Source organism: Drosophila sulfurigaster, chromosome 4 (genome assembly GCF_023558435.1).
Source record: "Drosophila sulfurigaster albostrigata strain 15112-1811.04 chromosome 4, ASM2355843v2, whole genome shotgun sequence".
NCBI classification, from domain to species: Eukaryota; Metazoa; Arthropoda; class Insecta; order Diptera; family Drosophilidae; genus Drosophila; species Drosophila sulfurigaster.
Window position 1 is genome coordinate 1,865,083 of NC_084884.1, and position 18,366 is coordinate 1,883,448.

The following is an 18,366-nucleotide window of genomic DNA, read 5'->3' on the forward strand; positions in this document are numbered from 1 at the left end:
ATAACAGCCTATTTCCACTGCCACTCAGTTCTTTTACGTTTCGAACTGTTTTACATGGGGTGAACGTAACATTCGACCTGAACGGAAAAGAAGAAATCAGCAGCAAAAGAATGACAATAATTCTTGCAAAGGTATACAAACTGCAGTTCTAACTTTTATAAATCATTCTGCTTAATTTTTGTTATTGATTTTTATTCATAATTTAGTGGTTAAAGTTTCTTTATGCCTCGTTTCCACTGCCACGAATCGAAAAGTATGGGCAACGGTAAATTTTTTAATATGGCCGCTCTGCAATGCCACCTGTTTAAATGTAAGCAATATGTGGCGAACAATTTAAAAACTGTACCCGAATATGTAAATTGGAAAACTTTTTAAATTTCAATATCTTGACAAATATTCGGACATATCGACGAAAATCTAATATAAGATAGGCCATTTGTAAGTAGAATTGCTAACGGCTACTTTTTACTTCTTACACATTGTTAAATGTGTGTGAGTTTTTCGCGCAGACCACAATGTCGTCAAATTTTCCTTCCACAACTCAAACAATATTTTGTACGGTAGAAACAGAGTTTAGCGTCAGAGCTGTGGAGGCAGCAAAACGGGACTCGATCAAATGTGGAAAAACTCAGTGGCTATGGAAATAGATGTCGCCTACCTCTTCGATAATATCGCTTCACTGACCAAAAATACCTATTTCAAAAATTATTGCCGATATTTTCACATTTCCCGCACATGTGAAAACCGCCTAAATTTATTAAATACTCTAGCTATGTACTGGTTACAATTTATTTAATTTGTTTGCGGTTACACTCGAAGTTTACCGTTGCAGAATGTGGCAATGTTTAAATATTGAATCTGGTAAAGGTTTCTTAACGTTTGCTTGTTAAAATTGAATATACATACAATTCAAAACAGAACAAACATGTGCGCAGGTTAAAAAATTTTAAATGTGCTAAAAGTTTGCTTGAGATTAATTTCAATTACAATTTGTTAGACATTGGGGTAAAATCTTTCTGTTGAGATTACTACAGCTTTTGATGTTCTATCGATTACTCCGAAAAAGTTTGTGTGATGTATGTAGTTTAAAAAGGGTGAAAGCTTTTGCCTTAGGCATGCGTTAGAAAGGTGGAGACTTTCTCTCGGGACTGGTGGACTACCACTGCATTTGCCGCTCACTATTCCAATGTTAAAGAAGAGCGAAAATACGAATGGCCTCAGAATATTGTGAGATACAGAAATGTATGTAATGTATAATTATGTACGTATTTATATGTACGAAGATATACACCTACATATATAGTAGAATACTCCTGATGCTGACTTGGTATTAAAAGCTATCAGTATTGAATTCGCTTTCCTAACAACCGGACGTTCTGCAATACAAGAGTTAATAGTACGGATATATTTGTCGCGTGTGGTCTGCTCTCGTATAATAAGTTCTTCATGCACATGCAACCAATAGTGTAACGCAAATTTTATGTAGATATGTATGTATACATGGACATATATTTTTACATTTATATTACATATGTGGAAATTTATATCTATATACTCATGGGTGAACTGCGTATATAATTCTTAAATTATAAGATCAATTTAATTTTGCAATACAATGCTGTACTTACTATCTACTATGTATCAACCACATGATGTAAAATAAAAGCAACACAAATACTTAAGAAAATTGTTCATGTTTTTCTAACGGTATTATTGCTATATTTTTCACTAAATTAAAAACACAATTATAAATATAGCATCCACCCAGCTACATAGATACGATTGTCACCACAGATATAACTGTACATATATACGTATGCTTATATGTATATACATACACACACCTTCCAAAAATAATGAATGCATATGAATGAATATATATATAATAAGAATGAATACATATACAATCTATAAAATATGTACATTTGTAGACATTTCTTACATTTAAAGAGCATTAACTGCAGCTATGCGACATAAGTAAACAAAACATCCACAAATTTTAATTTAATTACTTGATCTTAAATGTTTTAACTATTCTTGCTAAAAAGCATATTTATGATTCGTTTGGTGTCATTCATTCATTTCTTTATTTCCATGATCATACATTTTGGCATATTACAACTTAGCAATGGCGAATTAAATCAAATTATCTCACTCTCGTAGAATAACAGTATTTAATATCGGCGTATTTTTTCTTTCAGTGAAACAAACTTATTTAATTTGTTAGATACATATGCGAATATATATATATATAACTTTTGATTGATAATATTTTTATGTATGTATGGACATATGTAGATGAGCATATTTCGAAAGTTTTTCAATAACACATTTCAATGAGTATAGAGAAATACAAAACACATTGGTACAATTGTTATTTTTGCCTCTGCATGCGTTTTCTAAATATAAAAACTTTTATGATAATATGGCAGTTTAATTTCAGTTATTCACCTATACCACTCACATTAATATATACATATGTACATACATATGTCTGTACATGTAACATATGTACATATACTTGAATTCATATTTTGATGTCATCTTATCTTGTGATATACGTACATGTACATATTACAGACAGACAATTGGAATAACGATGGGAAATATATTCACATTCGTGTTCATGCGCGGCGAAATTGGAATTTCGGAGAGTAAATTGTGTTTATATGTCATCCGTGTATGCATGTATCCATATTCATATATGTACATGCATTAATAATTTTAGGAATCAATGTTAGATTCTTAAATTGCTTATGCACATACTTATGTGAATATTTGCAACAAGTTAGATTCTAGTGCCTTACATACATGTATGTATATACATATGTCCTTAACTTGCATAATATAATATAATCGAGAATAAGTGTATGCCATACAAATATACATAAATGTATCATAATGTACATATATTATTATTATATATGATAAATCCCATACATCCATACATATCTATGTATGTATGCATGTGTCAAATTGTGAATAGTACCCTATCTTTGAATACTTGGCTGACTTCCAGGAAAACCAAATTTTAGCAAAGATTGGATAACTAATATGGCATTTAATAACTAAATAAAAGCAGTTGAGCGCAATACAAAAATTTAAGTAAATACAAAATACAATACAAAAGTATAATAAAAATTGTATCCATCTGCGTTTAACAGATTAACAGGCCATCTGTTGACCGAGTGAAAAGGCCGAAATGTTGTACACATGTACATACCATAAATACATACATACACATCCATATGTAAACACAAATAAATATTTTGTCTCTTTTTGTATATTAATACAAAAATGTTATAATAAAGATGCACATATTCGACCAATTTGGTGGATATTTTTGACCCACGGAAAATACTATTACGTAGTGTGACCATTAGTGAGAAAAATCGATTTAATACTAAATGACGTTCATTTGTGAAATCACTTTCAAGAAATTCTTTGATTATTGGAAGTTCTGTGTGACCTTTAATTGTTGATAACCAGCTAAATAAATTAAACAATAATATCTATGAAAATCCTCACTTGTTTCATCTTTGTATGCATAAGTATGTAGATCGTTAATACATTATTGATTTATTTACATGTACATATGTATGTAACATTTGCCTTTGTATTATCTACAGAGCCGTCGTAATTTAATGTGGATATTCAGAAATCGGAGTCTTGCAATTGGAACAGAATAAAAATAAAAATTCCAAGTTACCGACAATCTAGTCGTTTAAGCGCAATTTATAAGCAACACACACAATAGATTTTCTCAAGTGTGCCATCGCGATGGCTGCTCCAGCAGCCTGTACGCGTTTCTCCGATAACTATGATATAAAGGAAGAACTTGGAAAGTATGTACCCAATTTAAATATTTTAAAACCGGAAGTAATTATCGTAAACTTCTTGTTATTGCAGAGGCGCCTTTTCGATAGTTAAACGATGTGTCCAAAAGTCAACAGGATTTGAGTTTGCTGCAAAGATTATCAATACTAAGAAACTTACAGCAAGAGGTAAGCACATGGGCAATTAAACAATATAGCTTGCCAAATTTCTAAATTTTGCTAACAGATTTTCAGAAATTGGAAAGGGAGGCTCGCATATGCCGAAAATTGCACCATCCTAACATTGGTATGTTCATAGTATCTTAATCTATAATGCATATAATTTGTATAACTCTCATGCGACAAGCGGCATTTGACATTTGTTATATATATTTAGTGCATATTATTCATATATAGAATCGGTAGATATAATACAACAAAAGTTGCAATTTGGTATATATATATATATATATATATTTTGATTTTTCAAAAATTTTCAGTTCGATTACATGACAGCATACAGGAGGAGAACTATCATTATCTCGTTTTTGATCTGTAAGTAGCCATACTACTAATACTACTAATGAAAGAAAGGCTTTATAATAAAACTTTTTAAATAGTAAAAAACAATGACTCGACTATTGTTTACTGAGATTCATAGTTCATCCTTTTCTCGTTGAGTTAAAATTAGTATTTGTCAATATGAATGTAATTCCCTGAAAACCTGCACACTTAATTTGTAAATTAAAACTAAAATGTTAAAAATACTTGCTAAAATTTTCGAGTTGAAAATTACACTGATCTGATCAAGCCAAAATCAAACCAAATTGACAATTACAAATACATTTTACAGTGTAACTGGTGGTGAGCTATTCGAAGATATTGTTGCACGTGAATTTTATTCAGAGGCTGATGCATCACATTGTATTCAACAAATATTGGAATCGGTTAATCACTGCCACCAGAATGGTGTGGTGCATCGAGATCTCAAGCCAGAGAATTTACTATTAGCTAGTAAGGCAAAGGGTGCAGCTGTGAAACTCGCTGACTTTGGTCTAGCCATTGAAGTACAAGGCGATCATCAGGCATGGTTTGGATTTGCGGGTACTCCGGGTTATCTATCACCTGAAGTTTTGAAAAGGAGCCTTACGGCAAATCGGTAGATATATGGGCATGTGGTAAGCAAACTCATATTATATACTAAATATATTAAATATTAGCCACTGACATATAAAACTTATATATATAGGAGTCATTCTTTACATTTTGCTTGTGGGTTATCCACCATTTTGGGATGAGGATCAACATCGATTGTACTCACAAATTAAGGCTGGAGCCTATGATGTAAGAAGTATATTTAGTTTAGCACCGATTTTCAGTGTCTCAACAAGTCTTTTGTTCGTACAAACTGATTTATAAGAACAATTTGGTTTCTCCAATGTCGCAATAGCGCTATGCAACCTATATGGGGCGACTTTTCCGACATATACTGCACATTTCATCAACAATTAGCTGTTTTTTTATAAAATACTGCAACTTTTTTTCCGTTTTTGTCATTCGCAATGAAAAGTTTTACATGTCTTTATAGGTACATTGAAAAATTTAAATTCGTTATAGAGAACTTTATTGACCAAGTAATTTGTTTAGACAATAGCTATAAACTTTATGGGGACATTGAAAAATCGGCCCTTAGGCCGGACAAGGACTCCTTATTATTTCTGTGAATAGAAAACATTTAAAAAAATATGTATAATACATTTATTTATTTATTTAATTGATATAAATATTAATATATATGGGTACTCAAAAAAATGATCCATTACTACCAAAACAATAAATTTAATTTAGTCTTTATTTGTTTGTATTCTCTGACTGAATCTGTCGCGTGTGACCTTCTTTTCAGTGAAAAACATAAATTTGTTATGTTTTACGATAAAATATATAAATTCGTTCATTTTTGGTTTGCGTGCGAATTTGTTAATTTTGCAATTATCAAAAACCATTCTTAGCTCTAATTAAAGTTGTAATCTAGAGCTATAAGAATAACTTTTCTTATTTTTAAAGTTGCTCAGTATATGTTTTTTTTCACTATAAAGACGGTTGCACGCGACATCCGTTGGAGAATAACCCATATAGAGATATATTATTATACCCGCTACCCATAGGGTAGAAGGGTATTATAACTTTGTGCCGGCAGGAAATGTATGTAACAGGTAGAAGGAGGCATCTACGACCCTATAAATTACATATATTCTTGATCAGCATCAACAAACGAAACGATCTAGCCATGTCCGTCTGTCCGTATGAAACACTGAATCTCAGAGACTATAAGAGATAGAGCTATAATTTTTTCAAGTTTGTTTCAAATTTTTGCCACGCTCACTTCCGCCCTCGCAAATCAATAAAAATCGAATAACAAGCGTAATTAGAGTCGCGAATTTCGGCACATACAATAATAACTATAGTAGTTGTGATTCCTGAAAATTGTATTGCGATTAGATAAAAATTGTGGAAGTTATTAAAGAAATACTTTTGCATGGGCAAAAACGCCTACTTATAGGGGTTTTAGTTGCTTTGGCCGACAATCTGGTATATTATGCTGTCTATGGTATATTTTGAATCTGGTACTATATAGATATAACAAATATACCATTTGATATTTTTAGTATTTTTATTATTTTGGTATATTTTAAAAATACCGTAACATTTTATTCAAAATGGGTAGCGGGTATCTCACAGACAAGCACACTCGACTGTAACTTTCTTGTTCATTCATGTAAACGGCACAGTACAAAAATATTTTAAAAATGGTTCGTGTACGTTAAATTTAACAATTTAATTAAGCCTTGGTACAAATTTATTGTTTTATAATTTCTATACTTTGTGCTCTATATCCTCTTCTCTCAATCCTTTCACTTTACATCACTATATTATTTTATTATGATTTAAAAGACTAGAAATTACTAGGGAGATTTCGCTGACTTTTACATTTGCATTGCAATATGAACTCTTATTTTCCTCACGTTCACGATGCATTGTTATATTATAATTCACAAAACTTCGGCATTTGACTCAAATAAAATTAAAATTAATTTACTTTTTGATATACCCATAATCTATGTATTAATTTATTTAATTCAGAAGGTGATTTATGGTTTATGTTACTTATCCACTGTTTTTCTTGAAATTTTCATACCGTAATGCCAAAGACACGAAAAAAGTAAAAAGTTTGCAAACCTTTTGATTATCAAAAAACATTATATTAAAAAAGTAATTTTTTATAATAATGCTGCTAAATTACTTATAAAGAACGAAACGTAACGCCAGTTTAAAAATGCGAAATTGTAATTTCGACAAATTAATTTTTTCCCCACAAGTGTCCAAATTTAAAAATATATCGCTTGAAGGTATATTTAAATACTGAATAAATTGTGTTTTAATTTTTATATAACTCATTCATTAGTAAAGTTGAGTTCCCCTTTTCTCTAATTGATAATTTATAGTATCCATCGCCAGAGTGGGATACTGTAACACCAGAAGCTAAAAATTTAATCAATCAAATGCTTACTGTTAATCCAAATAAGAGAATTACTGCAGCTGAAGCCTTGAAACATCCGTGGATATGTGTATGTATTCGATATTAAACTTGAATTTATTTAGATTTTATGTAAAATTAAATTTATTTAAATTAATAGCAAAGGGAACGCGTGGCTTCAGTAGTCCATCGCCAAGAAACAGTTGATTGTCTCAAAAATTCAACGCGCGTCGTAAACTTAAGGGCGCTATACTAACAACAATGTTGGCCACTAGGAATTTTTCAAGTATGTTCATGCCTTCATATATAAAACATTATTTTCTGTTTTTCATCAAAAATTTATTTCACATAAAGGTAGAAGCATGATAACCAAGAAAGGGATGGATCACAAGTGAAGGAATCAACTGATTCATCTAGCACAACTCTTGAAGACGACGACGTTAAAGGTAAGGCGTATTATTTTATAACAATCTTATAGTCAACTTTAAAAGAGTCGATATAGTTTTATTTTATTGCCTTTGTACTGACAAAAACTGCAGAATCTGTTTTTATTTAAAATTTTGAAAGCAGCAATTGTACAGCTGATTACCCGTATATATTGCGAGTCAATTAATGATTGATTACACGATCAAAATAAGATTTGATATTCCACAAAGTCAATACCTTTAAGAGGATATTATATACTAAAATTATGTACAAATTAGTCATACAATTTTTTTTCTATCTTTTTCGCATGTATTTTATTTTGCTCTTCAATGTCGTTAATAGTTGTCGTATTTATTTTGTAGCCTGTTTTTTTTGTTTTAAATTATGTTAATTAACGCTTCAAATAGATTTTCTATAAACATTTTATTTTTAACAGATTATGCTATTGAAATTTGATCAATTCCAAAAATTCGAATAATACATTCTATGTAGATGATTACTGAAAAATGTATGACTACGAAATATGTAAATAATTTCTGCTCATTAATAAGAAAATGTTTCGATATTATTGATAGAACATTTACATAAGTTCGAGAGGTTAAAAATATTTAATTCCTTATCCGAATTAAGAAAATGTTTCGCCATGACTGTTATAGTATTTATACCCGCTACCCATAGGGTAGAAGGGTATTATAACTTTGTGCCGGCAAGAAATGTATGTCACTGGTAGAACGAGGCATCTCCGACCCTATAAAGTATATATATTCTTGATCAGCGTCAACAGCCGAGGCGATCTAGTCATGTACGTCTGTCCGTCAGTATGAAACACTGGACCTCAGAGACTATAAGAGAGAGATAGAGATAGAGCTATAATTTTTTTATTCGACAGCATTTGTTATGTTTGCACGCAGATCAAGTTTGTTTCAAATTTTTGCTACGCCCACTTCCGCCCCTGCAAATAAAATAAAATCGAATAACAAGCGTAATTTTAAAGTTGTGAATATTGGTATATACAATAATTACTATAGTAGTTATAATTCCTGAAAATTTGGTTGCGATCAGATAAAAATTGTCGAAGTTATTAAAGAAATACTTTTGTATGGGCAAAAACGCCTACTTACTAGGGTCTTAGTTGCTTTGGCTGACAATCTGGTATATGCCGTCTATGGTATATTTTGAATGCGGTACTATATCGATATACCCATTATACCATTTGGTATATTTTTAGTATTTTGCAGTATAATTGGTATATTTTGAGAAAAATACCGGAAAAATATATATTTTTTTATTCAAAATGGGTGGCGGGTAGCTTTCTTACTTGTTCATTTTTGGTTTGGGTTAGCATATGTACATAGGAACATCATTAGGTTAATGTAATGTAATCTATTGTTATGAAGCCAAATTATTATTTTTTGGGTTTACAAAATGTAATTTTAATTTGCTTTCAACTTATTTGAATATGAGGCTTATATTGAATATTGAGAAACTTTCATATTTGTACCTTTATTTACTTTTAAATTGTTTAAAGATACCATATAGACAAACATTTTCTACTCGACTGTTCTCCGTAATTATAAATCAATGCACATGTATGTGAAAGTGATTAATGGACCTAATCTAAACGTATTAAGAATTGATCATGTACAGTTCGTGAATATTAAACTATTATTCATTATTATCGATAATAATTTAAAAAAAAAATGGATGGTTTGGTTTTAATTTTGCGTACATAATATTCTATTCATTTTTATAATTAACATTTAAGCACAATGCTATTATTTATGTTGTTGCACTTTTTAAGCATTTTAAAGAAAATTGAGATTTAACAACAAACTGATCTCGTTGCGTAGGATGACGATGATTTCGTATTCAGAAATATAGCTATTTTCCCACAGAATTATAATTCAAGTCACAACACAATCGCATTATCAATTATGAAATTTATTTGTATTTTTTAGAAGATAAAAAGGAATTGTTGATCGCAGTACTACAGTCATATCAAAAGATCCAGAAGGTAATGTTCATCTAACATTTATAATTCAATTCGTTTTTATTTTATTTATTTATTTTTATTTTTTTTTGTTCAAGTCACCAAACACATTATTGATTTCATCTGATCTATTACATGAAAGCCCTAGAAATAGAATGAATAGTTATCGATTAATCAGTATTTATTGATTTGAAGAACTTAGTCAGATATTATATTAGGGTTTTAAGAGAGTACGTATTTAAGAGTATGTACGTATTTTATTATTCTATTGACTGAAATAGAATAGTCGTTATTATGGATTTGATTTGAATTTCAGTTATGGAGCTGATTTCATTGGAATAAAATGAAACCATCAATAAAGCATAACTTCAATTGTTGTTTTCGCTCCTATACAACGTTTTTATTTTTGCAAAAATTCTGGGCTTTAGAAACTTTGCTCTATATTACTAGACCCCTAAATATTTTAGTTAAACGGACATTCGCAACATTTAAAGCGACTGCAACATAATTTGTTGAATCAAAAATTTACAGGTTCTAACTATTTATTTTAGTTATTTAACACTACAACCGTTTTACCGACAAATTAATTTATTCTTCTCGTCGCTTTGCCAAGTTATAGGTAATGTTACTATTTTTCAATTATAAAAGCCATTTTTATCTTAAAAAAAGATATATGACGCTAGATTTTGTTTTAGTTTTTTTTCCTTAAAAACTCATAAATATTACAATTTAGAATGCACAATAAAACAAATTTTTATCAACAAAATTTGCACAATGCAGAGCAGAAAGAGAAAGAGAAAGTAGTAATAGGTCAGGATAAAATTTTGTATATTCGAGACCACGGTTGAATATATTTAGTTTTATTATTTTTGAAATCCAGCACAACGCCATATTAAAAATAATATAATATTTTGCCGCCGTTTAATGATCTTACGTATTATATAAGGCAAACACACCAATATATAATACGGAAAGTGCCAATTACGAGCGAGGCACACACTATTTTCTTCTCTTTCTCTCTCTTAGTCTCTGACTCTTTGATCTATTACAGATCGCATATTCAATTTTTGCTGTTGCTCATCCAGTAAAGGGAACGATTAAATGCAGTTACAAGTAATTGTATGTATTTTGTGACCTGCCGCAAAGCTAATATATTCAAGCTTTTGTAGCTTTTTTGCGAATACTTCAACACTATATTTGTCGTACTTTTAAATTACTTATTTAGCTAGATGCGCGCTTCATATATATTTAACTGAGTTGGGAATAAAATTTGTTATATTCCGTTGTATTTTTATTGTATCCCTGAGAATGGAATATTTTTCTCTGAAAGGGAAAAACCTTATAATTTATAACACTTTTGGTTGAACATACATGCGCATAATTTTAGTTTAGTGTACCAGTGACTCTCAATTTCTGTTGAATAATTAGGTAAATTTAATGGTTACATTAACTCCCTTTAAACTTTCAAATTGAATTGCAATTACATTACAGCATTAACGAACACAAAATCACTTCATTCATTTTATTTTCATTGTCATGTAAATTTTTTCCCAAATTATGTGTACATAATATATGTATATAAATAACTATATATATATATTATATATTATATATATATATATATATATATATATATATATGTATGTGTGGTTTTAGAAATAAGGATTGTGTGTCCTGCAAAAGCTTGCCAGCAAATCTCAGGAAACTCACAGTGCTCTTCAGGTATGTATGTACAGCCATTTTATCAAAAATACTTTTCTAGTCAATCAATCATTTAATCGGTCACTCGCATGCTTATTAATAATAATAACCTTCATTTTATTTGTTTACTGTTGTCTTTTTTGTGCATTATTATTTACGAGCAACGAACACTTGAATTTTATAGATTGTCTTGTATATAATCCTAATGTATAAAGAACTAATGTTATACGAAAATGCATGAAGTTTGTAAACCCGCTACCCATAAGTAAAATAAGGTATTTTCTACCCCATAAAATATACACTTATAATCTTAATCTTAATATGTATAAATTTAGTAACCCATTAACAATGTATCGAATGTAGAGCAGAAGTAGACATATATAGTACCACTCATGAAGTACATCTTTTCGGAATCATCATTAGCAGCTTAGATGATTAAGTTGTAACTGTTCAACCGTCTGAATACCTAGCACCTATAGATAAATAGATATTCTATGTTAGATCTTCAATCTGGATCATCAATTAGACCCACATGACTTGATTTATTTCAGAATAAACATTCGTAATGATTTCGGAAGTGTCACCTTTTGGCTATTACATATATTCATTTTTGGTTGCCACTAATATCAATATACTAATGTACATAGTGGTAGGCCACTTTTTAACGGTCAAGAAATGTAGTATTGCGGTAAACCAATAATGGGAATCATTGAAGTTATTTAAGAAATCATTACTATCAATCCACGTTTCTTAAATGAGTTCTTAGCTTCTGGTAGGAAGTTCAGATATTTGCACTTCTTAAGGATGCGAAGAAAGTAAATAGATATTCTATGTTAGTATTGGTGCGGCGTCGTATTACAGATATTAAATAGTAGGTTCTCATTTGAAATAACTCATAAATCGGGATTTTTCATCCTCTCTCTAGATAGGCAAGAGCTTTATATTGTTAGTAAAGTTCTTCAGGGTTCAATCTCTAAAATCTTCAACCATGTGAGGGAAAACTGTCAATTCTTCTCCAACAGTAAGACCTTAGCGTAGACAAACAGTAAACCTTAGAATTTTCTTTAATTTAAAATGTATCTGGGGTTTGGCGAATTGGTGCCAAAATGGGAAAACTTCATATAAACAAAGCTATACAAAATACTTAAAAAAATTACCCCGAAAAATTTAAGGGTTCTTGCTGATCTCTACGTCATCGCCGGCGGTTATATTTAACTTCCTACCAACAACAAGGGTATTATGACTTTGTAACTGCACGAAATATACTATATGTACCAGCCAGAGGGCGGCGTGTCCGATCTTAATCATAGTCAACAGTCGAGACAATATAGGCATCTCTGTCTGTCCGTCTATATAACTACACTATAAGAAATAGAGCTATAATTTTTTCAACAACACTTGTAATCTTTGTAATCAAGTTTCAAATTTTCAAAAAATAACAATATTTGCGGTGATCAGATAAAAATTGTGGAATTATTTAATAAATAATTTTGATTGGCAAATAACGCCTATAGTAATCGGGTTACTTTTATAGCCTAACCAAAAAGTAATCTCCGACTCCATAAAATATATAGATTCTTGATCAGCGTCAACAACCGAGACGATATAAACATGTCCATCTAGACCGTCTGTCCATCTGCCGGTATGAAAAACTATATAAACACAAGATTTTCTTCGACAGCATTTGTTATGTTTGCACGCAGAATATTTGGGATATTTTTATAATCGAAGGGTATTATAACTTTGTGCCGGCAGGAATATATATATTCTTGATCAGCATCAATAGCCGAGACGATATAGCCATGTCCGTCTGTGAGATGAACCGTATGATCTCAGAGACTATAAGAGATTGAGCTATCAACCATTGTGTAATGATCGTTTCTTACTCTAAAATGAGTGTTTTTTAATTTTTCATATAAGTTCTACAGTAGATTAATTAAATTAATTTGAAACATAATCTACTTGACCATAATTTATTTTATAAACATAAACCAAAAAGAGCGTTAAAGAAAAATTGTCGTTCGTTTAATAACAATTAAATTTCTTTTTTGGGGAAAAAATTATAAAGGGATAATTGTATGTAGACTGATCACATAGATTGAAAATATAATTCGCTATTTTTATTTTCAAAATGTAATTTTAGTGTTACTCCAAGCTGTAAGTTAGTCTAGTTTGTGTCATTGAATAGACCACAATATATACTGCAAATATATTTTATATACGGCTTACGAATAATTTAACAAAATTGTTAGTGTTGGTTTTTAATTTATTGATTGCGGTTCTGTTGCGCTGTTTCATTGGTGCATTGGATCTTTGGATCGTTCAAATGTATTCAAATTCTCATTTTACTCTATCGTAAACCATAAATTCATCTATGGTTGTAATCTCTGTACAATATTTTTTACATCCCAAATACTTCAATAATTATGATTAATCATTACCCATTACTTGATTCAAAGCAGCCAGACGACAGGAAATTATCAAAATCACAGAACAATTGATTGAGGCAATCAACAGCGGTGACTTCGATGGATATACGTATGTTTCCATTTTTCCCCTTTTTTAAATTAACCATATTAACAATTTTACTTATATTTTATAATATATATAGTAAAATATGTGATCCACATCTAACGGCTTTCGAACCAGAGGCATTAGGCAATTTAGTCGAAGGAATTGATTTCCACAAATTTTATTTTGAAAATGGTAAATAACACTGAAACAATGCGACAACAGAAAATTCCATTTGACGTTGAGTTTTTTTAACAGTTCTTGGTAAAAATTGCAAGGCAATAAACACTACAATACTAAATCCCCATGTACATCTGCTAGGAGAGGAAGCGGCTTGCATTGCCTATGTAAGGCTTACTCAATATATTGACAAGTGAGTTATTACATTATATAATTATTATGTTATGTTTATAAGTTTTTATTGTCTGAAATATAAAACTATGCATGCAATGCCGTGCTTATACGACCAAATTTGGCCCAGATGTATCTTCGGTAAAAAAAAATATTTAAAAAGCTAAAAAAAATATTTAAAAAGTCTTAATATTCTTAGAGGGATTTTGAAAAAGTCTTAAAATTCTTAGCAGGATTTTTATTTTTACTGCGAGATTCCCGCTACCCATTTCAATAAAACCATATTCTATGGGCGAGTGGGCGTAATAAAAATCTAAAATACTTTATCTGTAAAAAAAATGGTGCTCATTGTTCTTGGTAGCGCATCGGAGCGCATCTCCGACCCTAAAAGGTATATATATTCTTGGTCAGCGTCAACAGCCGAGACAATCTAGTCCGTCTGTCCGTATGAACACATAGAAAGCACTTGTTATGTTTGCACGCAGATCAAGTTTGTTTCAAATTTTGCCACGCTCACTTCCGCCGCGAATTAACAAAAATTGAACAACAAGCCTAAAGCTAGAGCCACGTTTTTTGTACATATAATAATAACAATAGAATCTGAGAATTTGGATGCAATCAGATAAAAACTATAGATTTTATTTAAGAAATACTTTTCTATGGGCAAAAACGTCTACTTGGTTGATGTGGAACGATGAGCACAAGCGTATTTCGTTACGCTGTGCATTTGTTTGTATGTATGCGTCTACGTATTCACATGCTCGCCTATATTGGTATGTGCATATGCATATGAAGTTTCGCAGACAAGCAGCTAGCGCATGTCAATTTTGTTTTGCTTCGACGAAAGTCTCGAAGAAGAAGTCGACAACAATTGGTTGTGTCTTAGATGTTTGCAGTTAAATGGCGCCTGCACAAGGACTGCGTTGGTTCTGCTGATAGTTTGCAATCTCAACATACATATTGTGCTGTGCGAGTTCGATTCGCGATCGGGAAAACAAGCACATTTTGTTTTTTATTCCTTTCCTAGCTTACTGACAGAAGTAATAACTAATTGCGCATTGATTTTTGATGATTTACAATTTTTTATATTTAAACCACTATTTAACTCTATTTAGCAATAATGCTGTTGGTGTTTCTAAGTATTACATGGTTAGTGATAGTAGTATATAAATACGCAAATATTGCAATTGGTATATTTTTAGTACTTTTGCGGTATATCCATTTGGTATATTTTAAGAATAATACCGCACTGTTTTGCTTTTATTCAAAATTGGTAGCGGACATCTCATATTATTCTTACTTGTTTATTTTAATATTAATTGATATATTTTTTCCGACTTGCTTAAAGGCAAGGACATGCACACACTCATCAGTCGGAAGAGACACGCGTATGGCATCGACGTGATAACAAATGGCAAAATGTCCACTTTCATCGAAGTGCCTCAGGGAAGATTAGTGGGGCAACGACTTTCGATTTTTTACCACAGAAATAGATTCGTGGCCTAAATGGATTATACGATAAAATTCATTCGACACAATGATGATGTTATGAACTCTACACTACTTAAAAATTGTACTGACAAAGGATCGTCGTAGTGCACAGCTATCAGCGTTTTGGAGTTAGTCCCTAATAACACAAAATATAAAAATAAATATATATATTGGAGGGGCGAACATTGTAAGTCAATATAATATATTATTTTTCCCCGGTCCGCGTGACCCTCCAAATAAACGTGCGTTCCATTTTCAGCATGCATAAGACAGAAAAAATAATAAAATATACATACAAATTTATAATTAAAAAAAATGTCCAAGAAACATTTGACAATGATCTTCAAATGGGTAATCACTACTAATCTAGCACTTTATGCAAAGCCCTAATACAGTTTTTGACGTCGCACTCACAAACACAAAGTTACTCACACAGCCAATCATTCATGTATTTATAGTTAATAAATAGCAGTAACAAAAACTTTCTTTTAAAAAATCGATCTCTATAGTTCCAACTTTGCCTGCAAACATAACATAACCTAACAAATTTACATTAGTACGTTGTGAATCTAAAGTTAAATACTGATATATGTGTGTGTGCACGTTCTTATATACATACACACATACATATACATATGAATTTGTAAGTACTAATATGTATATTTCAAACTTAAGAATTTCATCATAATATAAACAAATACTTACATGTTATATCCATTTACGATTTAAATTCTATAAAGTGCATATAGGATAATCAAAAACGAGTTAAAACAAGGAAACAACACACAGACACACACAATAATACATTCATTAATGATTCTATTATGAATGACATTTTGCTGACATTAACTGGCGGCACCTACCTTAGTTATTTAAGCGTAATTAAAACAAACGCATTTTCTGATTTAACTATGCAACTAAATTATATGAAAAAGCAAAAATGATAAACAAAACAAAACATGATAATGAGACCTATAGCTATTTGTTAACAAAACAATCTATAAATATTTATATTAACAATTTATTGGTATGAAAAACATATTCAAAAAAAACAAAACATACAAATTAGTTATCTTCAATAAGGAAAAAGTTGCCCAAATAACACAACAGATTATTTTGTAATCCCACTCCCATTCTATGTCATCGATGTGGATATAAATAAACAAGTAAATTATTAAAAAAAATATTGTGCGAAACAAAAAAAAATCGAATAATAGTTAAATTAAAAATTTTATTATAATTACAATTATTACAAAATTAATTATTATCATCATCGTTTATTACAAATTAAAGAAAATTAAACTAGAATAGCAGCAATACGAAAAAACAAACATCATTTGATGAATTATAACACTTCACTCACTCTTGTAATTTTTTTAATTTGTTTGTTTGCTTTTATTTTTGTAGATGAGTAGTCTAAGTTCCTTTAATTACTGTGTATATCCAATTATGTATTTATTTTATAATATGCGTGGAGTGTGAATACAAGTCCAAAACCCCAAAGGCATGTTACTTGTGCACCAAATAATAAATACAAAGTTATAGAAATATCACACGAATTTACAACAGCAAAATGCGTGAAATTAAAAAACAGACGTTTTTATTTGTATATGCTACAAAATGAATTTAATTTAACTGCACAACTTCGTAAATTCGGTCGGTATGTATATGTATGTATGTGAATTGAAGTGTTGTATCTATATTTCAATTTTATGAATTTATTTATAGTATATGCTGTATCCTCAATTATGTTACTCAAATAATATGCATAGGATACTTAAGGTCATTTACTATACAATAATTATGAACATACATAAATACGTATTAAAAATGTGTATATAAATACTCTGGAATGTCACAATCTTTTAGTTTCAGGTAATGTTACGTGTTAATATAAAATTCTTAATACCACTTATGCAAAACAAAGGCAGGCATACATTTTAAATTGGAAAAGGATATTCTTAACGCTTAACGCTCAACACTGTTAAGCTGTCGGGAATACATTTTTAATAAAAACAAACTAAAAATGAACAAAACCTAAATACAAATTACAAATACAAATGAACAAAAATAAAAACAGAATACAAAAATATTAAAAATTTTCTAGTTAATAAAATGTTTTCTTAATAATATCAAGCCCACATATGAGATATATTTATAATTGTAAAATTCAGCTTAATTACAAATAATTATTTCAATTCGGCGGGCTGAGCAAAGAACAATTGTTAAGAACATAAAACAACAGGTTTGTTAAAAGCCAAACAAAATTGATGATTGCCTACGAATTCTTTTATAAATAATTGCTGTAGTTGATATATTTAAAGTAATATTTCTAAAAGTATTTGCAAATAACATAATGCCGCAGCTAATGATAGTTAATTCTCAAAATCAATATTTAAAACTCCATTTATAATTTAAAAAAAAACAGAATTTTGTATTTATGACAAATGATGGGAAAATCTAATATATTATTATTTACAAAAATAACTGTGTTTATTGTCTCCTAAATAAAATCTATAAACAAATATATTTGCAATAAAAATATA

At 30.1% G+C, this 18,366-nt stretch overlaps 1 protein-coding gene across 1 annotated transcript; it reads left to right on the plus strand.

Annotated features, from left to right (window-relative positions):
* Positions 1-1,336: 1,336 nt before the first annotated feature.
* Positions 1,337-18,250, plus strand: LOC133846888 (calcium/calmodulin-dependent protein kinase type II alpha chain). Its single transcript, XM_062281599.1, is given in 17 exon segments — positions 1,337-1,490; positions 3,630-3,845; positions 3,910-4,004; positions 4,063-4,122; positions 4,316-4,370; positions 4,669-4,949; positions 4,952-4,993; positions 5,065-5,159; positions 7,319-7,441; positions 7,511-7,562; positions 7,565-7,636; positions 7,705-7,728; positions 7,731-7,796; positions 13,927-14,005; positions 14,079-14,173; positions 14,237-14,351; positions 15,678-18,250. Coding segments are annotated over 16 exon segments (1,464 nt in total). The 5' UTR covers positions 1,337-1,490; positions 3,630-3,780; the 3' UTR covers positions 15,823-18,250.
* The last annotated feature ends 116 nt before the right edge of the window (positions 18,251-18,366 follow it).